The following is a 27,967-nucleotide window of genomic DNA, read 5'->3' as shown; positions in this document are numbered from 1 at the left end:
TGGAATTGTTTTCTTTATTTCTTTCTTTGTGGATTCATTCTCCTGAAGAGTTTGTTTTACAAATATGGGTGCACCCACATTTGGTGCATAAACATTTACTATAATTATATCTTCATGGTGAATTGTTCCTTTTAATAATAGGAAGTGCCCTGCTTCGTCTCTTCTAATTTGTTTTAGCTTAAAGTCTGTTTTATTAGATATCAGTGTTGCTACCCTGCTTGTTTTTGGTCTTTATTGGCATGACCTATCTTTTTCCATCCTTTCACTTTGGCTGTAAGGTGAGTTTCTTGCAGGCAGCATGTATTTGGATTACATTTTTTTTTTTAAATCCACATTGCCAGTCTATGTCTTTTAATTGGTGAGTTGTCATTTGATCTTCAGTGTTATTACCGAGATAATAATTTTTGTTTCCTGTCACTTTGTGTTCTATATTCTGTTTTGATAGAATTTTATTTCTTCTTTGCTTAGTTGCCTCACTGATCAAATTAATCTCTTCTCTAGTTTGAAAATTTGCATATTTTTTCTTCTTTATGACATTTCCTTTAGTATTTTCTGTGCTGGCTTAGTATTCATGAATTTTTTGAGGTTCTGCTTATCTTGGAACCCTTTTCTCTATCAATTTTGAATAATAACCTTGCTGGATATAGCAGTTTTTGTTGGAAGTTGTTTTCTTCCAGGGTTTAAATTATATCATAACGGTATGTCCTGGCATTCATAAATTGGGTTGTAATGTCTGGGGTGATTTTTATTTTTTTGCTCCTGTATGTCACCCATTCTTTGTTCTGTTTTTAAGATTCTTTCCTTAGCCTCTTTGTTGGTCATTTTTATTATTACATGAAGTTGGGGGGTCCTTCTTTGATCTTGTCTTAACAGTGTTCTGTATATCTTCTGTAAATGGTTTTTCAAGTCTTTTTCCATGTGTGAAATTCTCTGAAATTATTTCTCTGAAGATATTACAGATAGCCTTGGTCTGTGCCTCTATTCCTTCTTTAATGCCTTTTGTCCATAACTTAGGACAAAAGGCATTGTCTCATAGTTGTTGGATATTTAGGTTCTATTGTTGTAATATCTTCTATACACTGTTGACTGTGCTTTCAGTTTTGAATGAACTGTCTTCTAACAGTGATATTATGTTTTCCATTTCATCTAATCTTCCAGAATTTCTTTCTATTGCTCTTTTCATTTCATTTGTTGACTCTTTTATTCCAGACCTCTTTCTGATTCTTTCCTAACATGATAATTTTCTCTTTCACTTTCTGTACACTTATTGTGAGGCCTTTCATCATACTGAAGATCAGAATTCAAAATTCTTCTGGTATTTTTTATAGGTCAGTATTTGTGATTTCCCTTAATTACTCACTGTTCCTCATTATCATATTTTCAGAATTATTGGATCTATGTTTCTGTTTTCTTAATATCTTCTTTCTTTTTTGTGTGTGGGCCGTTGTTGATAGGTGCTGTTGCAGATTGCTATTAGGAGAGATAGTTCTAGCTGGCATTCACACTTTGATATTAACCCTAAAGAATATCTACTATCATTCCACTGTTGTTTTAGCTGTAGCTCATCAAAACTGAGTTTCTTGGGGGCACCTTCTGCTTGCTATTATCATGGTACTGATGAGTTTCAGGTGTTAAAGTTAGGTGTTCTTTCTGCCACTACCTTTATAAATTCAGCTCAGTGACTTGGCAGAAAAGCATGTGACCTAGCCGGGCGTGGTGGCACACACTTGTAATCCCAGCATTTGGGAGGCTAAGACCAGAGGATCGTGGTTCATGAACAGCCTCAGCTACTTAGGCCCTCTGCAATTCAGTGAGACTCAGTATCAAAATAAAGACTAAAAAATAGGGCAGGAGGTGTAGCTTGGAGGTTAAATGTCCCTGGGCTCCATCCCCCAACCTGCAAAAAAAAAAAAAAAAAAAAAGCATGTGACCTATACATTTTTTAAACCTTGATGTGCAGTATGTTGAGTGCTTCCTTCTATCAGCTGTGGTTAATTTACTTTATTGTTTCATTGTCCTTTTCTGTGGATCACCTGTCCAATTCTTCTTAGTAGGAATTTAGAGATCTCATTAGCTTAATGGATGAGTAAGTTGTGTTTTTTTCAATGGTGAGGGTAAGGTGAGAGGAAAGGAGCTGGAGTATTGGGTACAATAGTAGAGTACAGGATATGATTATGCTGAGTGAGAATTTAAGTATAATAAGGTAGTGTCTGGTTGAGATGAAAGATAGTGATATAGTAAGATTCTTGTAGTTAGTATAGAGTATTTAACTATGGAGATTTGAAATAGCTTGAATATAAAACAAGGAGATACAGTAAAGGGTAAAAAAGTTTTGAGAGAAGAGAATAGATAGTATAGAGGGAGGAAGGTAGTAAAAGGAATGGTGGAGGGAGCAAACAAACATGCAAAAATAAAACGAGCAACACAAACTAACAAATATAAGAGTAAATCAAAGACAAAAGCAACCAATTTTTTTTTAAAAAACCTAGTGACAGTGAAGAAAAAAAAGGCAATTTAATCCCCTGTTTAAGGTCTCTTTACTGTAGTAGATTCTGGAGCATGTTCCAATGTCTCTAATTTGCTCCATAACCTATTGTCAGCTTTTGGACACACTTTATGCCTTTTGTGCCTTTTCTCACCTCTGACCACTTTGCTCAGGTGTTAAGGCAGTCGGTGTTATATATATATAATTTTTTTTTCTTTTTTTTGGTGGTACTGGGAATGGGACCCTTCTAGCTCTGGGCTAAAGTCCTAGATTTATTCTTTTATATTTTATTTGGAAACAGGGTCTCTTTTTCTTTTTTCTTTTTTTTTTTTTGGTGGTACTGGGGTTCCTGGAAGCCCTGCTACCTCTGGGCTACACTCCCAGACCTATTTTTACATTTTTATTTGTTAACAGGGTCTCCTAAGTCAGCGCACATGGCTGGCTTCGAACCTGCGTGATCCTTCAGTCTCTGCCTCCCAAGCGCGAGGATTACAAGCATGCACCACCATGCCTGGCTAGAAACAGGGTCTCTTAAGCCAGCGAGGATGGCTTAGAACCTGTGAGATTCTCCCATCTCTGCCTCCCAAGCACAGGGATTACACGCATGCGCCACCATGCCCAGCATCAGGTATTACTATAAATGAGTTTCATGTAAGGACAGGTCTCTATGTTTTCCCACCTTTTACTCTGTGCTCTCTGGCTCTGGGCACTGAGTTTTCTGGGCCTGGGCCCACATCTCTCTACCTGTACTGTTGGAGGGTGTCCAGTGTAATATCAAAGTGACTCCTTGTGATCCTGTGTAGGTACTGTGCCCTGGGCACCATGAGCCTTTCCTTTGTCTCTGTAGGTTCTATCCCGATCACCTCAGGGTCTCTGAAAGGCCCAGTGCAGGTGCTGCAGATGCTGGCTTCTGGTGAGCGCATGAACTTTTAGATCTTTTTCTTTGTCCCTGAAGCATGGTGCTGGTCGCTTAAGATGTTGGAGCTCTGCAGCTGCTTTCTGCACTTCTAGTTCTTGGCTTACTTGCCCGAATTTCTTGGGGCTGTGTAGCTGGTATTCACAGTTTGAGCTGTTGGTCCAAGATTGTACTTGTTGCCACATCAGGTTAGTCACATGCTCGGGCTCTTTGCTGTGGGTCTCATAATCTGAGTATTGAATTTTCTTTCTCCATGGTTTCTTTTTTTTTTATTGTTATTTGTATTTATCTTGACTGCTTTGTTTTTGTTGTCAAGGAGCTGCCTTCTCAGTAGTTGATTTTTTTTTTACCATGACTGAGATGTGCTGCTTCCCACAGTCACCATTTTCTTCCTCCCCTGACTCTCTAATCACAACTTTCAAAGGTATGTGCATTTTTATCCTCATTGTACATATAAGAAAACCAATGCTTAGAAACTTTAAATTTTCCAGAACTTCACATATTGAGTTGGGTCTAATATTTTTATCCACCAAATGTAATAAACCATTAGACATCATTTATTTCAACTCTTTCAGGAGTATCACATTACTGAGACTTGTTTTCTATGTTTTAAGTAGAATATAGAAAACTAAAGAGGATAGAAGATTGAATAACAAAAAGAACATTTCCCCTTTTAGGGAAAGTTGGAAAAGATAAATAATTTGAAATAGACTAAAGACAATAGTTCTAGTTCTAATAAATTTCAAACAAATGGTTCTTATACCAAACATGTGAATTAACACAATTAAACAAAAATGTTAAGTCAGCATGTTTGCTTAAATGCCTGGTCAAATAATTAATATAGTAATTGCATAGACTCCTTCTGAGATATGATTTATTAACTTTCAGCTAGTATCTATAGTGTTATCATGAGACAAAAATTTAATTGTCTTTTTTATTATCCAGAGAACACAAAATAATAATAGATGCTGTTACTGACTTGCAGAAAATTCTGATTTGGGAAATAAGATGTGAAAAGTCCTGGAGATGAGGCATTGCAAGCTTTCACATTAGGATTCAAACATAAAAATATTTAGTCTTTCCTTCTAAGAGGCCACAATGTGCTTTGTACTTTGGTATCAAGAAAGGAGTTCTCTTATTTGCCTTCTGGTTCATACCTCCTTAGTCTGCCTCAGTTCATATACATATATATATATATATATATATATATATATATATATAGCCTAAAAGGTATAAAGTCTATCTTCTCTATTTGTGTATATAAATAACTGAATATGAATCTTATATAATCTTAAATGGCCAGAGTTTAGTCTTGCATAAATGAGAAAGTTAAATGAATGACATCCACATATTCAGAATAGAAGTGACAGATTTCAGAACAGCCAATCAATTTCAAGTTTTCTAGTAGCATTGACTATTGTCTTGAGAAATTCTCACATGAGATCTGGTGTCTTCCACCAAACTTGCCTTTCTTTTGCTACTTTAAAAACCTCCTGTAAAAATACTTCTTTTTTTAAAAAAGATTTCAATTTGATAGAAAATCAAATGCTATTCTCCATTTATAGCATGTTTAGAACAGAATTTTTGTTTTAGGCTTATGATAACAATAGAGGATACTGCATAAGAAACAGATAACCATAGCCTCAGAAATAATCCTTAATGAATTGAGCAATCCAAGATAATCTAGAGAATAATAATAATTAAATATAATTCAGTTTTATTCAAATAAGCCTATATTTATGATTATTGCTGTGATTACTGTGCATTAGCCACTGTCTGGGCTGCCCAAACAGACAAGAAATGATTCCTAAACATCATAATTCTACACATTGTTCAGAGTCCATCATCACTTGTCCTTTGTGACATAGTGAATTCACTTGGAGTCCATGCCAACTCTTTCTCCTTATATACATCATACATTTAGACGCTTTGTCATGTTTGGTTCTAACAAAATAAATTCCACTAACCATTTGGAATTCAGGGAACGAAGCCCCATCATACTTTTCCTGATCCACACAGAATTGATGATTTTTATTCTATATCCTTCTGGTCTATGCCCTAAATGCTGTACTGCAGTCATCTGGATGAAGTTGTATTTCGCCTGCCATGAGACCTTCAGAGCAGGGATCATTTAAAACTTGTGGCTTGTTTGTTTGTTTGTTTGTTTGTTTGTTTTTTCTCAGCTCATTATACTTAGGAGGCACTCAAAAAAGCATATTAAATCTAGTAGTTAGAATATGTCTTTTTCCAAATAAAAGCAATGAGTATTAGAGCCTTTATTTAGTCATTTCCCTTTTTCTTCATTCACCTTCATTCCCAACCCTTGGAGCCAAAATAATTTAATTGAGTTTAACTGACTTCAGACAAAACTAGAAAAATTAGAGTTTAGAAAATATAAGTCATTAATTGTTAAATCTGAAAAATGGTAGATTAAAAATATATATGCGCTCCATACCTCATTATAGTATTGCCAGTAGAATATTTAATATTGACATAAAATAGATTTATTTTTAATTTTGCTTTTACTAAGCTAAAATTAAATATTTACAAACTAAATAACTGTAAAAATTGGAACCTTGACAAACTGGAGGCGCCCCATCCATCTGCAGTCGCTCTCCTAATCTGCATGTCAGAATCGCATTTCCAACCAATGTGAATCCCGGGAGACATTGATACCTAATGATATCACCTGTTTAAAAAAAATAGGAGATTTATATAAGTAACAAGAAAATAGTGAAAATGATAGATATGCATATTGCAAAAGCAGGACATTTTTCTTATAGTTATTTTAAAATCAGTATAAAAATTTCATTATTTATAAGTAGGAATAATATTCAAATTATTGAGCAACCAGTGTTTAGCAAACACTGACCAATCAGAACTGAATACAAGAGTTAATAGCTAGTCTTTGCTGATTCATACAAGCAGGATATAGGCAATAAAGAACAATTTGATTGGTGTAAATATTATACTCATTAAAAATATATCATAGAAGGCTTCCAATTTACTGCTTTTATATGAATATCATATTTACTGGTCACTAATAGCTTTTAATGGATCAAAACAAAATAAATATAAGAATATTAATGATAAAATTTCTCCCTTTCTAAGAATCCTGAACAATCCCTATCAACCTAGAAGAAGAGGATCTAAAAACAAGCTGCTACTATTCATTTTGTTTAAGCAAGAAGCCCTCTTTCAGTATATTTCTTTGAAAGCAATTCAGCAGACCTTACCTATTTCAAATTCATCATCTTCTGTCAAAATTTCAGCATTGGGTACTGATGGTGGAGGCTGGCACACTCTTAGTTGATAGGCTATAAAAATAGATATTGTATGTATTTTTTATAGAAACTACATGTACTCACATATGTGAAAAATTATGTAATTTTATATAAAAATAAAAAGTGGTATAATTCATCAGTTCTTAATTATTCTTTTATTCTAAAACCATATTAAACTCTGAGAGAAAACAACCCATTCCTTAAATGGCAACATATTTTCCTCAAATAAAAGCTTACCATTTTACTCTTTGTTTCTTAAGTTCATCTTAGTTATGTGGTTCATAACACCTTAAATTTTTTTCTTTTCTTGGAATGATCACAACTTGGAAATAAGTATTTATGTTTGTTAACTTGCTCAATGCTTGTCTTCTCCAAGGCTCACCACAGAACCCTCTCCACTTAGCCAAGTGCCCAGTGTCCAGTAACAATCCCAAACAAGTGCTTGGTATATAGCATATTCCAGCCAATAAGTATTTTGTAAGTATTTTAAGTATTTTACTTATATTGACTTAATCGTGTCTCACAAAGTTTATTTTATTATTTAATTTATGTAACTTTTTAATAATTATCTTGACTTTATAGAAAGAAAACTATTAAAGGGAGTTAAAATTTTGCCCAAGGTACATTGGTATAATGTGGTATTTCTTGGATTTGAATATAAGTGGTTTGGCTCCAGAGCCTTATCCCATGACGCTAACATCAGTATACATAGGAAATACATATTTATTGAATGCCATGTGTCTCACTGTCTATATCAGTTGAATAGGTCATACAATACGATTAGTATTTGTTATAATTGAAAATTCACCAAGAAAATGTCTCTATAAATCTAAGCACATGACTCTTGGTCCCGAGTGATGTCCAAAACCAATAATGCAATCATTTGCCCGATAAATGCCTTGTTTTATCTAAGAATCTTTAAAAAGTATATGAAATACTTGTTGATTTAATAAACATTTTTACAATATTATAACATCTGATACAGTGTAAATGTTTTATTTGTTAAATTTCACTGTTTAGCTGGGCTTGGTGGTGCACGCTTGTAATCCCCGTGCTTGGGAGGTGGAGACAGGAGAATCACATAGGTTCGAAGCCAGCCGGGCTGGCTTAAGAGACCCTGTTTCCAAATAAAAATCTATAAAAATAGGTCTGGGAGTGTACCCTGGAGGTAGAAGGGTTTCCAGGAACCCCAGTACCACCAAAAAAAAAAAAAAAAATTTTTTTTCACTGTTTAAACTTAAAAGTTGTATGCTTCATTGTGCAAGAAAAAGGAAAAATACTTCAAAGACAGATAAACCCAAACATGATAATACAATGAACACAGAGAATAGTCAGAACTGAAGTGTATAACCTTTTAGTTTAAAGTCCATATCTTTATATCTTTGATACTTCCCTCTTAGCAGAGTATTATGGCAATATTGACAGAATTGACCTAGGCCAGTTAAGAAAAACTGTTGCAAAATAAAATAAATGAGAAAAACTTTAAAGAATAATTTCTATTTCTGAAAAATAATAATGGCACAAGAGCATTTCAGATGAAGGAAGAAACATGAACAAAAATCCGAGCAAAAAACAAGTCATTGATTAACCATCACCTAAAAAACTATCATTTATAAGAGGCAAAACTAGTTAATAAACTTTCAGGTTAGCAAGGACTGAGAAGAGGAAATTTTCTCACAATACAGACCATGAGTGATGAATAAAAAAATTAAAAAAACTAGTTTCTTTATGTAAATTGTTATGTGTCATTTCAAACATCTTATTTCTGGTATGTTAAACTGATTGTAAAAAGTACTTTCCATGCAAAGGATGTTAATTTGGAGGTAAAATACTTCTCTAAATAGAAATATTACCACTAAATCCTTATCCAGTAGAACTGGTGTCCTTATTAAAAAGTGAAGAAACTCAGAAACAGATATATGGGGAAGATGGCTATGTGATGACAGTACAGGGTTTGCAATGGTTTATCTATAAACAAATAAATACCAGATTGCTGCTTAACACTAAAAGTTACAAGGAGGTAAGGAAGTATCCTCACCTAGAGCCTTCAGGAAAAAATTGTCAACACACTGGTTTCGATATTTACCCTTCAGAATTATGAAAGAATATATTTGTATTGGTGTAAGACATCCAGTTTGTGGTATTTTTTTCTAGTAATCCCAGGAAACTAATGTAATTGTATTATTAAATTGGTCCACAATCTATTGTTTACATTTCTTGGCCTAACATTTCTTACAGACCAAAGAACTATCAGGACAGTATTTAAGTGGAATCTCCTGTGTGCAAAGAAGACTTTAAGATATCTCATATGCTTATTTAATTAGTCACTAAAATGCTGCAACAAGATAGGCATTAATGCATCCATGTCGTAAAAAGAGATTGGAAATTTCAGAATGGATGAATGGAATACCTACTTTGGACAGCCAGAATTTGAATCATACTCTGGTTAATAAAACAAAGACGTTTTGGGCCATATTTATAGATAAATAAACCTGAATTGGATCTTTTCTCTTCATTTCACTATTGTTACTTTACAGTCATTACAGATTGAATTTATAATAGTAGATGAAATAAACTAATTGCCTTAGTTCTCACTAGTCCCCCCTATAAGATATATGCTATGTTCCAGCTGAACATTCTTGGACCCTTGTACATGATATGTTAATTCTGTATCCTATACCTTAATTTTTGACAACCTTTCCTAATCAGGAATATTTTCCTAGTCTCGATATTGGCACTGTAATATTGAGAAATTTAGTAGTTGACTACCTTGAATTATCCCATACTTATTCTTTTATGTGCTAGTTCTTGGTTCACAAGTAGTTATATGTGAAAGTTTTTGCAAATATGTGTATTTTTTGTAATACCTAACAGTTCATTTAGTAGTTTATTGAATAAGTTATCACTGAGTTCCTCCTAACATGTCAGGCGCCGTGATAGGTGTCAGGAATGCAATGGTGAGCACCACAGGCAAAGTCCTGACCATATATACATTAATATTTGGTAATAAATACACTAAAATGGTTTCATTAGTGAGCATAATTTAATCAGTTGATGCAAGGCGTGTGTGTGTGTGTGTGTGTGTGTGTGTGTGTGTGTGTGTGTGTGTGTTGGGGAAAGAAAGTTTACAAAGAAGAATAATCTACACAGATAAATCAGCAAACGTAAAATCAGTAAAGAAGAGAAATCAATAGGTAAAAAGTCAGTAAGAAGAAAACCACTATGGCTGGGGAGAGAAAGCATTGCAGAGAAAGAAGGATATGAGAAACTTAGGTGATCTGGGGCTAATAAGACAGGATTATTTGGGCCAGAGTTAAATGTTATTTATTATTATCTGAGACCAAAAGGAAGCCTTTGAAGGTGTTCATGTATGAAAATAACATGATCAACATTTTTACTTTAAAAACAAATTCTCAACACACACACACACACACACACACACACACACACACACACACACACACGACAAAAGTAGATGCCCAGAGATTAGAAAGACTATATTTCAGTGGATAAACATACAATTGTTGATTGAGTCTAAAAATCTCAGTGTCCCCAGATAGCTCACACATTAAATTAAAATTCTTCATTCTGGTCTCCAGGGGTCTCTAACTATATCTAATTAACTTTATCCCCACCTATTAACTGGTTTATATTTTTAGCTATAAATAAAGTTAGCTCCTCTTCTACACTTAAAACTCAAGATTCATTGAAAGTCATATCACGTATCACCCACAAAGTATTCCAATCTCACCCCTTAAAAATATTAAACCACATATATTTAATAATTAGGAAAAACAAACCTGTGTACAACCTAACACTTACTGCAGTTTTTCTCTATCTCCAAATCAACAAAGCTCTAGATAACTGACAGTTTAACTTTTGGTGACATGTCTAAAATTTTATGTTTAGCTTTATTTTTTTTCTCACTTGTTTTTGGTAAAACTATTTTTCTATCCTTTTTAGAACTTTTACCATGAGTTAAATAAAGACATCTTTATCAATCATACTGCCTAAATAACTGCCTAGAGTCTCACCATCAGTGCTTTGCTTCTTTATTTTCTCTTGGGCAATTTTTGCAATCTTTAAGAATTATTTATTTGTTTACTATGCACTGAGGAAGTAGAAACTTTTGTTTGTCCACTTAAGCTAAAAACATATCTGATACATAGCGGCATTCAATAAATATATATTAAATATTTGCTAAGTGGCTGAATGCTAGAGAGATAAAGAATGAGTAATAGTTTACATTATATAGAGATAGATAAAACAAATTTTATGATATTAATTATGGACTTGACTCAGACTCACCTTTCAAATCATGTTTCTAACACTGACATTTTTTTGTTAAGATGATTGGAACGAAGTGCTTTCTACCTCTGAATAATACCTCCATTTGTATCTTATTTTATGTATTTATTTTCAAGCAAGTTCTCAATAAACTGTGAAGGATCTTGCTAAATTGCTGAAACTGGCCAGGAATCTGAAATCCTCCTGTCTCAGTCTCTCAAGTACTGGGATTACAAGCGTGTACCACCACATCAAGTTTAACACTGAAAAATATTGAGCAAGCTATTTATCTTTTACCTAGCATTTCTTATTTGTTAATAATGATAGTAATATTTTTATGACCCCTCAAAGGTTGGTTATTAGGATCAAGTGTGCTTATATATGGAGAGCACTTGGAATAGCAACTGGCACATTGTAAGAAATAGAGAAAAACAAGTGATTTTTATATCAAATTGGGACTGTATTCAAAAAAATTCAATGTTAACAAGTGAATAAGAAAAATTTCTGAAAATTTAATAATTTTAATTTTCATTGTTTTAACTTTCCTTTCACAAAAGGCATTTTGATTTGGCAATCACTGAAATATTCATGAGTAGATTTTAGACATATAATCTTTTTTGATAATCCAAGATGTAATAAGGCAATGCTTTGAACTGTGGTATCAGACGTTTTGTAATTGGAGTACTAATAGGGAATCGGGCTGGGAATGGAGCTCAGTGGTAGAGCACTTGCTGAGTAGGTGCAGAGCCCTGGATTCAATCCCCAACAATTAAATTGAAAAATAGCGGGGAAATGAGCATTATGCAGCTATATCTAACTTTCAGGAGATGTTTCTATCAAACTAGTGTTTCTCAGTAATTATTTTCAGACATAAAGCCAACTGATCTACTATTTACTCTGCAAGAGTACTGTCTGTGTTCAAATTCTGGGTCCTCTACTTGCTACCTGTATGATCTTAAAGAAATTGCTAGGACTCTGGGCTTTGATTTGCTCATGTGTAAACGGACATAAAATTAAGAATGAAGCCGGGCACAGTGTGCATGCTTGTAACACCAGTACTTGAAAGGCTGAGATGGGAGGATCATGGTTCAAGGCTAGCCTCAGCTGCTTAGTGAGACCCTTTGCAACTTAGTGAGACCCTGTTTCAAAAACGAAGAATAAATAAATAGGGCTAGGAGTGTAGCTCAGAGGTAGAATGCCCCTAGACTTAATCCCCAGCAACACACACACACACACACACACACACACACACACACACACAAAACAAAACTGAGAATGCGTTAAAATACTATAAGTCCTTAGAACTGATCCAGACACATTGCATATCAAAGGAAAAGTGTTTGGCAAATACTAACCTCAATGTGACTGCTGAGATAAGACTGTGCCCTGTATACATGGAACTGTACTTTGATGTGACCTTTCTTACAAACATAATGTCTATTCAAAACACCCTTGTGACTTTCCAGAATACATCAAACTATTCCCTTTGTTCCAAGTATGATTAAATTGGATATGCTTTCAAATTGCTGAGATTCTTTATTGTTACATTGATGTACTAACATTGTGATGTACAACATAACTTTAGCAACATATTTTACAGTTACACATCAAAAATACACAGTTTATGATCTTCAGAGTACTAACCCAGTGCTCTAAAAATCATGCTAAAATACCAATTAATAACTAATTGTATAAAAGTAATATTCGATCCTATATGGAATATATGCTTTGATTACTTTGAAAAAATAGACCTGGTACAAATATACCCAATATTTTATCATAGACTGCTCAAATTTGACATTATATTATAAAGCATGTATTCTAATCTCTTTATTTGGGGATGAATGGGAGAGAGAAGGTGACTTGGAGAAGGAAAAGAAAATAGACAAGGTCACTTCCAGATACTAGCAAAACTGAAAATTATTAAATAGTATGCACTATAGCATATAAATTTTAAATATTATGAAAAAATATTTTAGTCATGCTTTTCATGGATTGCTCTATTAGCCAGTTTTGCTGTTTTGACTGTTAACAGAAAAGCTGCATAAAATAGATATTTACAGTTTTAAAATACATCTTTTCTATAAATATACATTATTTTTAAATGAATCATTTTGTTCGCCATGCCACTCAGCTTTAAAATACCATTTACTTTTTAACAACATGAGGAAATTGTATTATATGTGTTAGTATCTTTTTAAGGATGGCTATTATTTGAATAAGTGTCCTGTTTGTTCAAATGTGCATAGATATCTGGTTCCTGGTCCAACAAATTTCCTGAAATTGCTTTAGGATTTGATTCTGGCAATATTTTTAGTTATTTTTAATTTCCTATTTTCTTCGCAAAGAGACAGGCAACCCAATTCCAGAAAAGAATGCTGCATTTATCTGCTTCTATTCAACTGTGCTATTAAAGGCTGCTTCAAAAAAGACAAAACAGAACACTGGCAAATTGCCATTGCTTCTCCAAACCAAAAAAGCACAAGTGCATAACCTTTCAGCCAAGTAAGGACATGATATTCCTTACAGAAGACAAAAATAATGTTTAATGTTCACTTATAAGCTTTAAGCTCTATATAAGCTTCACTGTACTTCAGTGGTGACCCGATTAGTTCAAGAATGATAATCTCATGATTTGGAGAAGATTTGGGGGAAGAAGAGCATTAATAATTATATGCTCAATTATATAATTTTGGCAGTGTTATTTCAAGTTATGTAAAATAAATTTAAATAGTTTTTCTTGAAAACGGAATTGAGTATTTGAATAAATGCAACCCATGTTGTAATAAAATAAAAAAGAATACATTTTTCAATTTGATGGAAAACCTACTAGTGTATTGCCATGACGCAGATGTATATTTTTGCAGTGCTTAAAATCTTACAAATAACCATTTTTGCACCACTAAAATTTATCAGTCTGTTTTCTGCTTCTATAGGAAAAAATATTACAAATCAGCTACAAATGTTCATCCTTGGATTTTGATGAAAAAGAGAAAAATTTTTCTGTTATGAGGAATGTGTCAATAAGAAGTCACTTTGGGGATTTCCTTGAGAAGGAATAACATTATTGGGGAAACAAAGCTCTTGGTAAATTTCAGAATTATCATAGAAAACTCCAAATGTGTATTTCATGAATTTGCTTCCCCATATGCAGATAGTTAAGTGTCTTAGTACTTAGCCCATTCAAACCTGAAAATAATGGATAGAGACCTCCTTTCCACATGATTGTTAGCTCACACATTAGTAGATAACAGAGGATGTTAGTGGTAATAATTTATTCTTTTCCCATCCCTAGTTTCCTTTCCTTATACACTTCTACTAGTTGACTGGATTTTGTTGTTAAGTAATATACTACAGCTCACGTTAATTAACACTTTGCGATGCATATTTAAATTTTTTTAAAGAAGTTCCTATCTGCTGTCGGTTTGGAGCTGACCTGGACTTGACTCATAGGCTATGTCTTCTGCTAAACACAAACAATTTCTCCCAAAACTAATATCATGCAAGGTCTCTTTTACCTTGTCAGAACAAGACAAAAGCAAGGCATTTCTGTGAAGAACGGGAAAAAATATATATATAGCAGTGTTCAGATCATCAAAATAACTAAAATTCTTCCCCCTCAGCTAATATCTGTGAAAACTGCTTTCATACCAATTATAAGAATGTACTCCATCTGTGTTGATTTGGATTTAAAATATTAATTTGTATTTAAAATAATCCCCCCAAAACTTATGTGTTAGGCAATGCAGCAGATTCTGAGCTGGGACACTGCTAGAGAAGATGGATCACTGAGGGAACAGCCTTGGAGACTATACTGCCCCTAACTCTTCTCTCTCTCCCTCTGTTCTTCATTGCCTCCATGAGGAGAGAACAGTTTCCCCTCCTCCACCATGCTTCGAAGCACTGCTGCTGCAGTTTCTGTCTTGGAGTCAGCTTGTCATAGACTGACTTCTGAAACCACAAGCTCCAAATAAACCTTTTTTCTTCTAAGTTGTGCTTGTCAGGTGTTTTGGACATGGTAATGAAAAAACTAACAAAAATACTATTTCTTCCACCTTATAAAAAAGTATCAACATAACCAGTCATAGAAAAACTCCAATTTTCTGACAGTAGACACTCTAGAAGCAAACTACACTTTTAACCTTTCTCAAAAATCATCTCACCAATCCTATTACAACCCTTTCCTAAAACCATTTTGCTGAGATGCCACAGACTCTCTTATGGTGTATTTTTCACTTATTACAATGAGTTAGTTAATAAACCCAACTCTGTTTAACAAAAGCAATGTTCCGGATGGTTTTTGGTTGAAGGAGACAGACAATAGATATGTAGAAAATAAAACATCTCATCAATAAATGTGTGACTACAGTAAAATGCCAAAAAAAAGTAAGCAATTTTTATAGAACTTTCTGTAATTTTAAGTATTTATTATATTATTTAAGTAATAATAAATGGCAGATTTTCTTCACATTAGTTTTACCAGTTTGGTTCTTATGTTCACTACTTCATTATATACACGCATTGTTGTATGATATATGTACCTCTCCTTTTCACTGACAGCAAACAATAAAACCTTTAATGAAGTCAGTTCTTTATATTGAAATATGAAAGGACATCAGGTTTTTAGGTTGTTTACAAAAAGGAGTCAGATTGTTCAAAAGAAATCATGATTTATATTTTACATAAAACCTGTCCTTATATCTGTAGAAGTCTTCCTTGGGATATGATTTAGTAGAGTTACGTATGCTGTTCCAAATATAGCAGTTTTTATAAAAGTAATATTTTTTAAAGATTACTTAAAATATTTTCTTAAAAATAATGAGTCATTATAAACTTATTTTTAATATAAGATTTGCTAGTAATAGAAAACAATGAACAATGCAAATTACTAAAGTCATATTTTAATAGTTCCTCTTTATCAATGGAAGATGTTCTAAGATCCCCTTAGTGGATTTTAAACCATTGATAATACCAAATGTTATAAGTACTACTTGTTCCTATGAATGCATATGTCAGATCAAGTTTAATTTATAAATTAGACACAGAAAAACAGTAACAAATTTATAATATGATAGTATAATTATAAAAATATAGTATAAAACTTATAAATTATTTATAAAATTTTCTATTTAATATTCTTTATTCACAATTGACTTGGGGTAACTGAAACTATGCAAAGCAAAACTGTAGATAAGGAGTAATCACTGTATTCTCACTAAGAAAATCTGTGAAAATATTTCATTTCCATAAAATTCCTTAAAATTTATAAAAAGATGTACCCTGGAAAATGGACTGAAGCATCTCAGAATGATACTTTCAGTTTTAAGTGAATGAGCACATATTCTAACTATCCTGTAGTTTTCAGATTATTTTTATTGACATATGTCAGGTTGCAATAAAACTTTTTTCTTGGCATGGTGATAATAACACATTCTAGAAATTCTTAAAAAGAACACAAGTTGTAATAAACCCACCAATGTGCTGCTGTTAATTTGTGGGTCTTGGTAAAGAGGCACAATATGAAATTTGAATTCCCCCATTATAAACTGGGAGGGGTAGTTTCTATACAATAATGTGACTTATCTTGATAAAAAAAGAAAATGACTTATTAAAATAAAAATATAATTTTTTTATTTTAAGAAAAATTAAATTTACCTAAAATCAAATATATTCTGTTCATGAGCTAATATCAGCTTAGGGCATGGCCTATCATCTGGTAAGAACTCAGAAAATTCAGGCTATTATCATTGTTTTTGTTTGCATTTTTCCAAAAGAAGACATTCTTTGAGATAAGCAGACCTATTTCTATGTCTGTCCTATTTCTATTCTAGCTAGCCCTTCTATTTATTAGTTCTCTGGCTTTATTCAGGTCACCTTACTTTTTCATTCAGTTCTTTCATTATTAAAATGGGGGTAATAATACTTACCTTATGGTATTATGAGGAAAATTAGCAATTGATGGAAGGCACCTATTAAAATGCCCATTAAATTTTCAGTGAATGGTAGCTATCACTAGTATAGTGACTATTATACAAAGTCACTTTCTGAAAAAAAGCATGCAGTTAAAACGGGTTTTGCACAATTTGCTTTCAAAGGGTCATTGATTAGGACTAAGAATTGTTATTAATTATCAGCCCCATTCTGACCCTATATGAGATATCAAGAAAAGTTCTTACTTTAGGAAATTACAATTACAACAAGACAGAGAGAGACAAAAAAACACTTCTTTAAATAAAAAATAAATATGGCATGTGAGGGAAAGTACCTCAACATGTCCTATTTTTTCACTATAAAAAACTTTTATTTTGCAAAGCTTTTTAAATTTTTTTGCAATACTGGGGGCAGAGCTTTTTTATTTTTGATCATGAAAGGCTTTATGAAGGTGATATTTCATAAAAGGTGGATGACTGGTTAGAACTCATAATGGAAGTCAGATTAGAGAGGGAAAAAACCCACTTTTTTCTTTTTTCAAATATACTAAAAATATATCAAATGACCAATGTGACCCCACAAAATTACATGAAAAGCTTGAACTTTTAAATTTATAAAATAAACACTCAATGCTGAGAAAAATCACTTTTGATTTATAGCTTAGGGCATAACAAAAGAAGCAATTAAATCAATGGGAGAATTTAAAGAAAACTGTGTGGAAGAGTAAATCATTCCAAGTTTAGGTACACTCCATCACTTTAAAATAAGTGCCAAATAGTGACTTATCTATTTGGTTTACTTATATAAAAATAAACTGACCAATATTTTATATATGAGGGTTCTTTCTGAGGTAAAGAGTTGAACATAAGAGTCAGTGAATTTTATAATAAGGTAGGTTTAAATTTGATTTAACGTAAACTTCATGCATTCTGAAAAGAGTGAGTCAGGAAGAATGCACTACCTTAGGAAAATCATCCTATTAGGGTGAGAGGAAATTAAGATATCTATTAATTCTTAACATGAACCTTGTCTACATCCCCAAATTTCAAGGTTATGTGAAGGTCTGGGTAAAAATCTCAGAGAAGTTGATTCAAGAAATAGGTTTCAATAGGCTCTGGTATTTGTGTCTTAATATGAAATTAAAAATATGGCCAGGCATGGTGGCACACACCTGTAATCCTAGTATTTAGGTTGAGCCAGGAGGATTAAAAGTCAAAATCAGTCTTAGAATGTTAGAAAGACTCTTAACAACTTAGCCAGATCCTGTTTTCATATTAATATGCATATATGAATATATAATATAATCATTTTATATATTACATATGTAATATATAAATATATATGTATGTGTGTTTGTTTGTTTATTAATTAATTAATTTATTTATTTATTTATTTATTTATGGCTGGGTGTAGCTTGGAAGAATTCCCCTGGGTTCAATTCTCAGCATCACAAAAACACAAAAAAAGATGTAAAAATGTGAATAATAACCAATGCAGCATTAGAAAAACTCAAAATATGAGACAAGATATGTTACCAGAATATTTAATGAACATCTATTCCTCTAAGCACTGTCTGTGCTAACTGGACTATTTACTGCTTCCAATTTCATAACATCTCTTCAACAAAATGCTGATCATAGTCTTAGTGATTCTACTTTTAGGGCTGAGCTATACAAAATTACTAATACTCAGCATTGTTTGACCACAAATGTATATGGCTTAAGATAATACCTGGCATGAACTAGAATACATTCTATTCCTGTAATATCTCAGTTTATCCTCTCTGCTATAGTATCATGTATTTTGGATGAGAAAAGTGGAGACCAAAAAATAACTTGTCCAAGGTGAACTGGAAAACGAGAGCGCTAAACAAGCATTTGGTCAGCTTTATTCTACTTCTGTTAAACATAACTCAAAACCAAGTTGCAGAAGTCAAATGAAACATATTTTAGAATGATAATATATGTATGCACATTCACATATGTGCATATGTAAATCCACATTCCCATTTTGTGTGTATGTATGCCATCCAAATATTTTCTATACAAACACACATATGCTGACATCCCTTCCTCCAATATTTTTCCTTTGAAATGCCTCCTAAAATTTGTAAGAATTTTATACTCCCTATAAAGTTATGTTATGGATATTTATAGTCCGTCAATGAATAGTCTCTTCTTTATGACTTGCTTAGGGAGAACACAAAATGATAAAAACTTAGGCAGAAATTCATGAAGAGAAGAAAATATATAAAATGAATTCATCTTTTGACACTAATGATTATTTACTGGTCCCAGAATTATGATTATCAATGAAGCAATAATGCTATTGTTGAAACCTTAGGCTAACTTTACCTACTGTCAGAATTAATGATTGATTCATCATAAAAGAAAAATGAGTTTTTACAGAGGTAAGCAACCAGAAAATGTTAACTAACTGAATATTCACTTTATAATTGGCTATGCTGTTGTGCACACCCAGGTCTGAAGGCTGTGGGTCAATATGGGGACTAATCTGATATCATCTAACTAGCTGATAAGTAATGAAATTAGGTAACTCAATTTTTTTGTATGTGTGATACTGGATATTGATCTTGGGGCGTTCTACCTCTGAGCTAAACCCCCAGCCCTATGTTATTTTTGAAATAGGCTCTCACTAATTTGTTGAGGGCCTTACTATGTTTCTGAGGTTGGCCTCAAACCTCTGATCTGCCTGTCTCAGCCTCCAAATTCCTGGAAACTATAAGAATTTACTACTGTGCCCAGCAACAACTAAAATATTTTATAATCGAATTTCTATTCCTATGACTAATGTGTTTTAAATATCTTTGGATACAAGCGTATTTGATATTTTTTGAATATAAGTTTAAAGTATCAAGTATTTTATTACCTTATTTTCAAAAGGCCAACTTGGGTACTAATGTAATGCATACAGCACATGTCCATCTTAAAGTTTTCACCCCTTTCTACAAATTTAATTCTGTAGATTATTGTTTTTTAAAATTATGGTATTAGTATGACAATGTTACATAAGGCAGAATGTATTTTATGGAACTATGGCATACCAAATAAAAGAGTGTGACTGTTATAAATGACTATTGCTCTTGTTTATAATGGAATATGATAGAGTTGATAGAGTTGTGATAAAAGAAAATAAATACCTCTATGAAACCCTCTGAATGTCCTTTCAAAAAATTAATGCTCTAAAGATAGGACAAAGAGCAACTTTAAATAAAGATATAAAATTGAGACTCCATAAATTATTTCACAGGAGTAAAAGCTATGAACCTAATGGTCTGGAATCATCTGTTAAAACTGTAAGATTCTAGAACATATACAGTTTTGAAACAAGAGTATAAATGAATGAGTAATGTGATCCACAGCAGAAAGATATTGGATGCTAATTTTAGAAAGACTCACAGCAGGTTGAATACATTAAACATTTTGCACAGAAAGAAATCTATTGCTGTTTCCAAATTACATGCAATAAAATATGAACAGCTGGCTCTCTTTTATTGGTTTCCATGTAAAAAATGATTATTTTCAACTGGGTAATTATGGGCTGATTTACTTCCTATATCTATTTGCTCCCATTTTAATGTCCCTAAATACTTAGAAGAGGTCATTCTTTGCAAATAAATATATTTGAAATGCTGAAGTTACAGTGATGATCAATGTGTCAAATTTTCATATCCTTTCAATCACTGGTTAAATATATATTACATTTTATTCTCCTAGGACAATTTAAACAACACCAAATAAAATGCAAATGGATAATACCAACCATGATAACTGAGCACAAAAAAGCCACTTGTTGTGAAATCACTGTGGAATTTGATTAGAATCTGATTTGAAGTGCTGTAGACTGACTCCAAAGCCGTATTGCCACTGAACTGACCTATCTGAGGTGAATTTTGGTCAGGTCCATCCCTACCAGACAGAAAGACAGGGGAGGAGAAAAGACTGAGATTAATATATGAAGACTTTTGACAAACTTTAGTGAAAATATTGTAGATACTTATATTATTACTTTAATAATAAAGATACAGCCAGAAAAATAACCAGCACTGAAAAATCATATTGTGTATTTTATGTTCAATTTGAAATATATAACATATTCTAAATTGTCAAGTATAAAAATAGGTCATGTGTTTTACCCAAATGAAATGCAATCATATTCGTTACAATCAATACATTGTCTTTGGTTTTCAACCAAACTCATATTCTCTTAAATGCTCATCCCTTTCTATATTTTTCAGCAATACTCTGAGAATCACAGGATATTAGAGTTAGGACTTTTCAAATTCATATAAGAGTTTGTGATTAATTCAGAAATATTCTTTATATTTCACATAAAGATGTTCTAACGCTAAGATAATAATTCAGTTATACTGTTTTATAGTCATGATGATGAAAATTCAATATTTTATTATATAATTATGATTTCAGTGCAGGCTTTTAAATTTCATCAGTTGTTTTTAAATAGAGAACCTCCTTTACCTTACTCTAGTAATTGCCTGTTTTAGCTTATTAGTCTAATAATACCGTTCAATCTTTTTTCATCTATAGAGCTTTTGTTCTACAACATTTAGCTACTTCATGGGGCAAATAAGCAAAAGTCTATTTATTTTGTTTAATTCTGAAAAACATATACTGTCATCCCCAGGTACTCAAACCAATTCAAATAGCAGATGTCAATTTATAAAAGAGGATTGTGGTACATTTTCATTCCTACCTTATTTCTCTTACATATAGCTGAATCAATCAGTAACAATGGTTCTAGCTTACCATACGGTAATGAAGTCATAGATTGGTTCTGTTTGAAGGACAGTAAAATTGATGTAGATTCCATTCCCAGGGGGTACTCTTACAAGCCAAAAACAATCTTGAAAGTTTGGATATTCATCAGGATACCCAGGAGAATAGATGGTGCCATTCATTGCAGTTATATTTCCACCACAGAGGGCTACAGGAAAAGATATAAAGCAAAATAGTAAAAATAATAACAATAAACTGAAAATAGAGAAAAAGCAAACATGTCATACCTCTTAAGAAGTATGAGATATGCCTGTTGTTTTACCAATTGAGGTGTACAAAATAAAGTTGGCATAAATATACAAAATGTAGCCCAAATTTTATTTGTTTTTATATGAAGTAATCTACATATTTATCATCATCAGGGATCACAAGATTGGCAAACTGTCTTCCTTTTTTCAAATACTTTATAGCAATGTAAAAATTCTACTTTTTGAAATCTATTATGTGTAATATAAGGCCTTATAAGAGGCTCAATTTTGTTTTGGAATGTTTTTATGGAAGAAATTCAAATTCCATTAGCAGTATCTAGGTTACTGGATTATAAGGATGACTATTAGGTATAAATACATGCTCTCTCTCTCTCTCTCTCTCTCTCTCTCTCTCCCCCTCTCTCTCTCTCTCTCACACACACACACACACACACACACACACACACACACACCCCTAAAAGAATAAAAGAAGCTCTAAAGTATTTGAGTAAATATATTTGAAGTTGAGTAAAGGTTAGGATTTCTGGTTATACTGGTAAAAGCAGCTATTCATTATAGAGCTTTAGGTTTGAGTTTTTCTTTTAATAATTCTTCAATCGAAAAAGAGATTCTATAGTCAACATGCTATTGGAAGAGAAGGAAGAATGACAAGAATTATGAGACATAAATGATATCACCTAAAAGATAGCTTCAGTATAGAAGCGTACCTTCACACCTTGGAAGTGGATGATTCCAATTACGACTGACTCCATGAAGGCATGTGAGAGCTGAGTTTCCAATTAGTGTGTATCCCGGGAAACATTCAAAGGAAATGGTTTGACCTACAGTAAAATCATTGCCAATGACAAAACCATTTCGAAATGGGCGTGGGTCAGGACAGCTTTGCAACTGATAGGCTAGAAAAAAGAAAAAAAAAAGACATTATTTTTGAAGTTCAGAAGTAATAGATGAGTACTATTTGAAACTTACAAATAGACATAATACTGTTTTAGCTAGTTATTAATAGTAATTCAGGCTTATGATAAGTTCTTCTAATGATTATGAAATAAATTTCTTCACATATCTATAATTTTCTTGCTTAAAAAGTTAATACAATTCATAAAATGGATCATTTTATTCACCCACTTTTTTATTCTATCTAAATTACAAACCTGAATGAAAATATAAACTCATAGAATTCAATCACATCTTGGTTATATCACATGTAAATAGTATAAAATAAAATATACGTATAAGCCTAACCCAGAGACTTTTTTAATATCTTAAGATAATTTGTCTCTAAAAGAAATAAAACAGAATATCTCTCTTTTGAATTTCTCTATAAAATTATGTAGTATAATAAAATATTAGGAAAAATCTCCTAATAGAAAATAAACTGTATTACAATTATTATTAGTTTTTGGTACTGCAGTATAACTTTAATTTGTTCATACCCCTCTTGCTTTATTTATTGCATTAGATCAAAGTTTCTGTTTGTTTTATCTGTATTTCAAATCCTTACCCTCTTTACTTCCATGTAATAGATAATTAATAAACATTACTGAATAAATGTTCAACTTATGAACAAGTTTATCTCAGATGACATAAGAATATGGAACATCATTAAGAAGCTCAAAATTCTGAGACAGGAGGATCACAGGTTCACCAACAGCTGTGGCTACTTAGTGAGGTCTTTCACAACTTAGTGAAACCCTGTTTCAAAATGAAGAATAAAAAAATAAGGCTAGCACTGTAGCTTGGAGGTAGAATACCCCTGGATTCAATCCCAGGTACCGCAAAAAAAAAAAAGGTCAAAATTATATTTTAATTAATAAAATTCAAGTTGTTGATAATCAGTCTATTTTGCTACATATCATTAAAATTCTATATTCCTCAAATAAAAATGTATTTGAAGTTGAATAAATTGTCCTGTTTATTAAAATATATCTACAATTTTTACAATTAGAGATTTTAGAATGGACACCTTCTTTTAAAATAGTAATTGATTTTATTCTTAATCGTATTCCACATGCAAACATATGTCAAACTCAAAAGTGTTCTTATTCCTTTCTATTCTAGAATATAGAAACTATTCTATTTTCTTACATAATATAGAAAAATACTTATATTGAGCTAAAATGTCTAATAACATAGAGAGATTAAATCAGCTTTCAATTTTTATCATTCTCCTCACCTTGATATACAATGTGAAACCCCTGTTTATTTTGTGAATAGTCACTGTGAAAATACAAGCTGGTTTCATGGGTGGTGCTAAATAGAGAAGATGGTATTTGAGGACCACTAAGCCGGCCAATAACACTACTAGTTTCCGAGGAACCACTTCTTACTTCCAAGTAATCATGTATGGTTTCTGTAGAAAAATTTACAAACTGGAGATGGACACCTAAAAGAGCAAAAAACAAGTATAATGCATCTTAATTGTTCATCAAATTAAACACACACACACACACATGCACATGCACATACGCAATTATATCAATATATTTGGATCTGTTTTTATTTCTGTATAGAGTATACTCTCAAAATCTGGGCCATGGATGTGGTGTCTACCTAGGACAATTAGCTTTGCTAGTGTTCTTTAATGGGAGTATATTAATTTTCTCATCTTCTTAGACTTAATGAACAAATCTCCCCTCAATCTAGCATTGTTTTATATGCATATATAGACTCATGAGATTTGAAAAGCTTTAAGTAATATAAAAGTGAGAAGAAACTTACATGTACCACATATAATGTAATATATACAAAACACCGGGAATTTTATTACTGAAATAAGAAAGGCATAATATCTAAATGTGCATTAAAGTAACATTAGAAAATACATACTACTTGTAGGTAAAAATTTTAATTTATAAAAAAATTAGAAAAGCTCAACAGAGCACCAGAAAGTAATTTATATATGCACTACTTGCACATGGTATTAACAAAAAAGTTGTAAAAACAATTAGACATGAAATTTATGTTGAATTTATCATTGCAAAACATATCTAACTCAAGCTATTTTGTACATAACTACCATATAATCTAAGAATTCCACTCAGAGATATAGGTAAAGAAAATGAAATTGGTATTTCAAATATTTGTATTTCCATGTTCACTACAGCATTGTTCTGAAAAAAGAAAACAATATAGGGGAGCAATATAAGTGTCAGTCAATGGAGAAATGGAATACTGTTCAACTTTAAATAAGAATGGAAATCTTTTCATTTAGGACAACATTAAGATACTTGGAGGACATGAATATTCAGTGAGATAAACTAAAAAGGAAAATACTACATGATGTTACTTTTATGTGGAATCTAAAAGAGGTAAAATCATGAAAGCAAATATCACAATGTTGTTACCAGGGAAGAATGGAAGAGATATATATCAGGATACACTGGTCAAAAGGCTCAAAATTGCAGTTAGAATAAGTTCAAGAGGTCTATTTAAGACATGATGGGTACAGTTACTAACAATTATATTTTCTAAATTGCTAAGATTATGATTTAAAATGGTCTCACTACCAAAAATTAGAAGTATGTTAGGTAATGCATGTTAATTAGATTAATTTAGTCATTAGTGTATTTCAAAACATATTTCAAAACATCATGTTTTGCATATCAAATATATTTTTTCAGTTAAAAAGAGTATATATGACAAGTATGGTGGCACATGCTTGTAATCCCAGTACTTGGGAGGCTGAGACAGGAGAGCAGGTTCATGGCCAGCCTCAACTACTTAGGAAGACCATCAGCATCTTAGTGAGACCCTGTTTCAAAAGAAAATAATAAAATAGGTCAGGGGTATAGCTTGTAGGTAAAAATGCCCCTGAGTTCCATCCCCAGTACCACAAAAAAGTAAGTGTAGAAATGAGGAGACACAAAGGAAAATGGCCATATACTTTCAAATATCAAATACTCTAGATGAAATGCATATGATTTAAGCAAAAATTACTCAAATTTTATTCTTTAATTTATATAATTATAGTTACTCCTAAACTATGACTTGTGAATATTTTAAAAATTCTTTTTAGGCATTGGTATTTGTTTTTAAGAATGCATTAATGAATATCAAAATCTCTTTCGCGTGCTTATAACATACATACCAAAACCTATGGGCAACTTTATCGTCCATGTGCAATCTAAACTGCTGGGATAGTTTCCTGGAAATCCAGGGCTGAGGATCACACCACTGAAATCGGACGTAGAGCCACCGCACTGAGCTGCAAAATAACAGTTGTCTCACATAAACTGGAGTCATGAAATCATTTGCTGTATTAAAAACTCATTGAAACCATTTGAAGTTTCCATCAAGTCTCTCAGTTTAAGCTGTTTGACATGAATTTGAATACTGTCAACACTCATTTGCCACACACTAGTAACCAAATATAATCAATTGGCGATGCATTTCTAAAATAGCATGAAAGATATAATCCTCTGCTCCTCAGAAGTAAGTGCGAGCTAAAAAATAATTTCACAGCAAGGAAGAGCTCACATGCAGTGAATACAGTCAAACAAAGAGACATGCTTTTTTCCCCAGCAGGCAGTTTATTTTTTTTTCTTTAAGAATGTCTAGCAATGTTTGTAGTCACTCAAAAGATATCACTTAGAATAAAATAAAGTCAACCAACTTTAGCTCTAAATGTCATATTCAAGAAGGAATTATTTTCAAAACTTTTCTTTCTTTTTCCCTTTTTTAGAAGAATCAATAAAAATTTTTAAAGTATTGATTTCTAATATGTGAGAAATTTACATATGACACCTAAGGTATGATCTTGTTTTTATCCTAAACAAACTTCTTTGGGAATATCTATTATGTGGACATATTATAGGCTAAGAAAAATGCTATAATAATAGAATTTTATTTTTTATTATTTGATGGGGTGTGTCTATACAGCGCCTAAGAAGATTCTGCCTGAGCGGCCTACGGCCTAAGGCAAAACTTTAAGTAAAGTGATGCAGCAAAAAACAGTCAAGATGGCGCCTGGAAGAAGCTAGGAAGGCGTGGTTTCCCCATTCACTATGGTTGGGGAGACTGAGCAGTTTTTCCCTTTCTACCTTTAAAAGAGCTTTCCGCACACATGAATGGCTCATGTACTGGCCTGGGATTGGCTGTAAACTACGTGCTAGTGATCTTTATCCCGGATAGGCTAGGCTATTCCTCATGGAAATTCCCCTCGTGGCTTGGTACTATATAAAGAACTGCTTGGAGAGAAATAAGGGAGATCCTGCTTGACTTGACTCCCGGCTCGTGGGTTTGTATTCGAGTCGTCGGTACTCATCATCTTGCCAAGCCCTGTCAGCTGTTGGGCAGGATTCCCAACAGTCTGGTGCCCCGTGTGAGGCCCCCCCTCTTCACCCCCTAACGAAAGAAATCGTTGGCGAGCAATCGGTCTTCGGGTGAGTATCCCCCGTATATTAATATGGGTATTAATATGGGGAAGTCCAGTTCTAAACCTGACCCTGCCCTAGAATCCCTTCGACTCGTTCTCAAGAGCCGAGGACTTAATCTTGCTGATAACCAAGCCACCCAGGCCTGGGGGTACCTTCTAAAAACTGCCCCATGGCTCCCTGAAAGTAATCTTTATGATTGGGATACCTGGAATCAAGTTGAGGGGCTGGTTAGGAGAGCCCAGACAGAGCAAGGGGAGATCCCCCCCCTTGCGGTTCTCCCCACCGTCTCCGCGCTTAAAAGTTGTTTTCCCCCGCAACTCCTGGAGAAACTCGCTGACCGTATCCCCAAGCCAGCGAAAAAGGGGGCTGCCGAGGATACACCCCCCTCTGGTCCCGAAGCCCCTAAAAAACCTCCTGATCCCTCCGATCACTTTGGGGACGCCAAGGACTCCTCACAGTCCCTTTCCCTGACAAATTCCTTCTCCATACCCTCTGCTCTGCCGCTCTATGCTGACGTAGGGAGAGCCGGAGGAACTGTGGGCCTCTTTCCCATCAACGTCAACCCGGGAACAAACCATCCAGCCACCTGATACCCCTGGGAACCGCAGGATCTTAAAGAGCTCCGAAAGGCAGTGGCGGAGGATGGTCCCAATTCCCCCTGGG

General features: G+C 33.1%; 1 protein-coding gene across 3 annotated transcripts in view; it reads right to left on the bottom strand.

Annotated features, from left to right (window-relative positions):
- Positions 1 to 27,967, bottom strand: part of CSMD3 (CUB and Sushi multiple domains 3) — a gene marked incomplete at both ends in the record, with an annotated part of 1,156,743 nt that overhangs the window by 91,063 nt on the left and 1,037,713 nt on the right. For all 3 annotated transcript variants that reach the window (XM_080694904.1, XM_080694905.1, XM_080694906.1), the window contains 7 exons: positions 5,977 to 6,090; positions 6,638 to 6,718; positions 20,687 to 20,832; positions 21,691 to 21,868; positions 22,637 to 22,825; positions 24,103 to 24,312; positions 26,017 to 26,133. In XM_080694904.1, the coding sequence (XP_080551030.1) occupies positions 5,977 to 6,090; positions 6,638 to 6,718; positions 20,687 to 20,832; positions 21,691 to 21,868; positions 22,637 to 22,825; positions 24,103 to 24,312; positions 26,017 to 26,133 (1,035 nt within the window). The remainder of the gene's footprint in view (positions 1 to 5,976; positions 6,091 to 6,637; positions 6,719 to 20,686; positions 20,833 to 21,690; positions 21,869 to 22,636; positions 22,826 to 24,102; positions 24,313 to 26,016; positions 26,134 to 27,967) is intronic.

Source organism: Muscardinus avellanarius (genome assembly GCF_963383645.1).
Source record: "Muscardinus avellanarius genome assembly, chromosome: 4".
NCBI classification, from domain to species: Eukaryota; Metazoa; Chordata; class Mammalia; order Rodentia; family Gliridae; genus Muscardinus; species Muscardinus avellanarius.
This window is presented reverse-complemented; position numbering and strand designations above follow the sequence as displayed.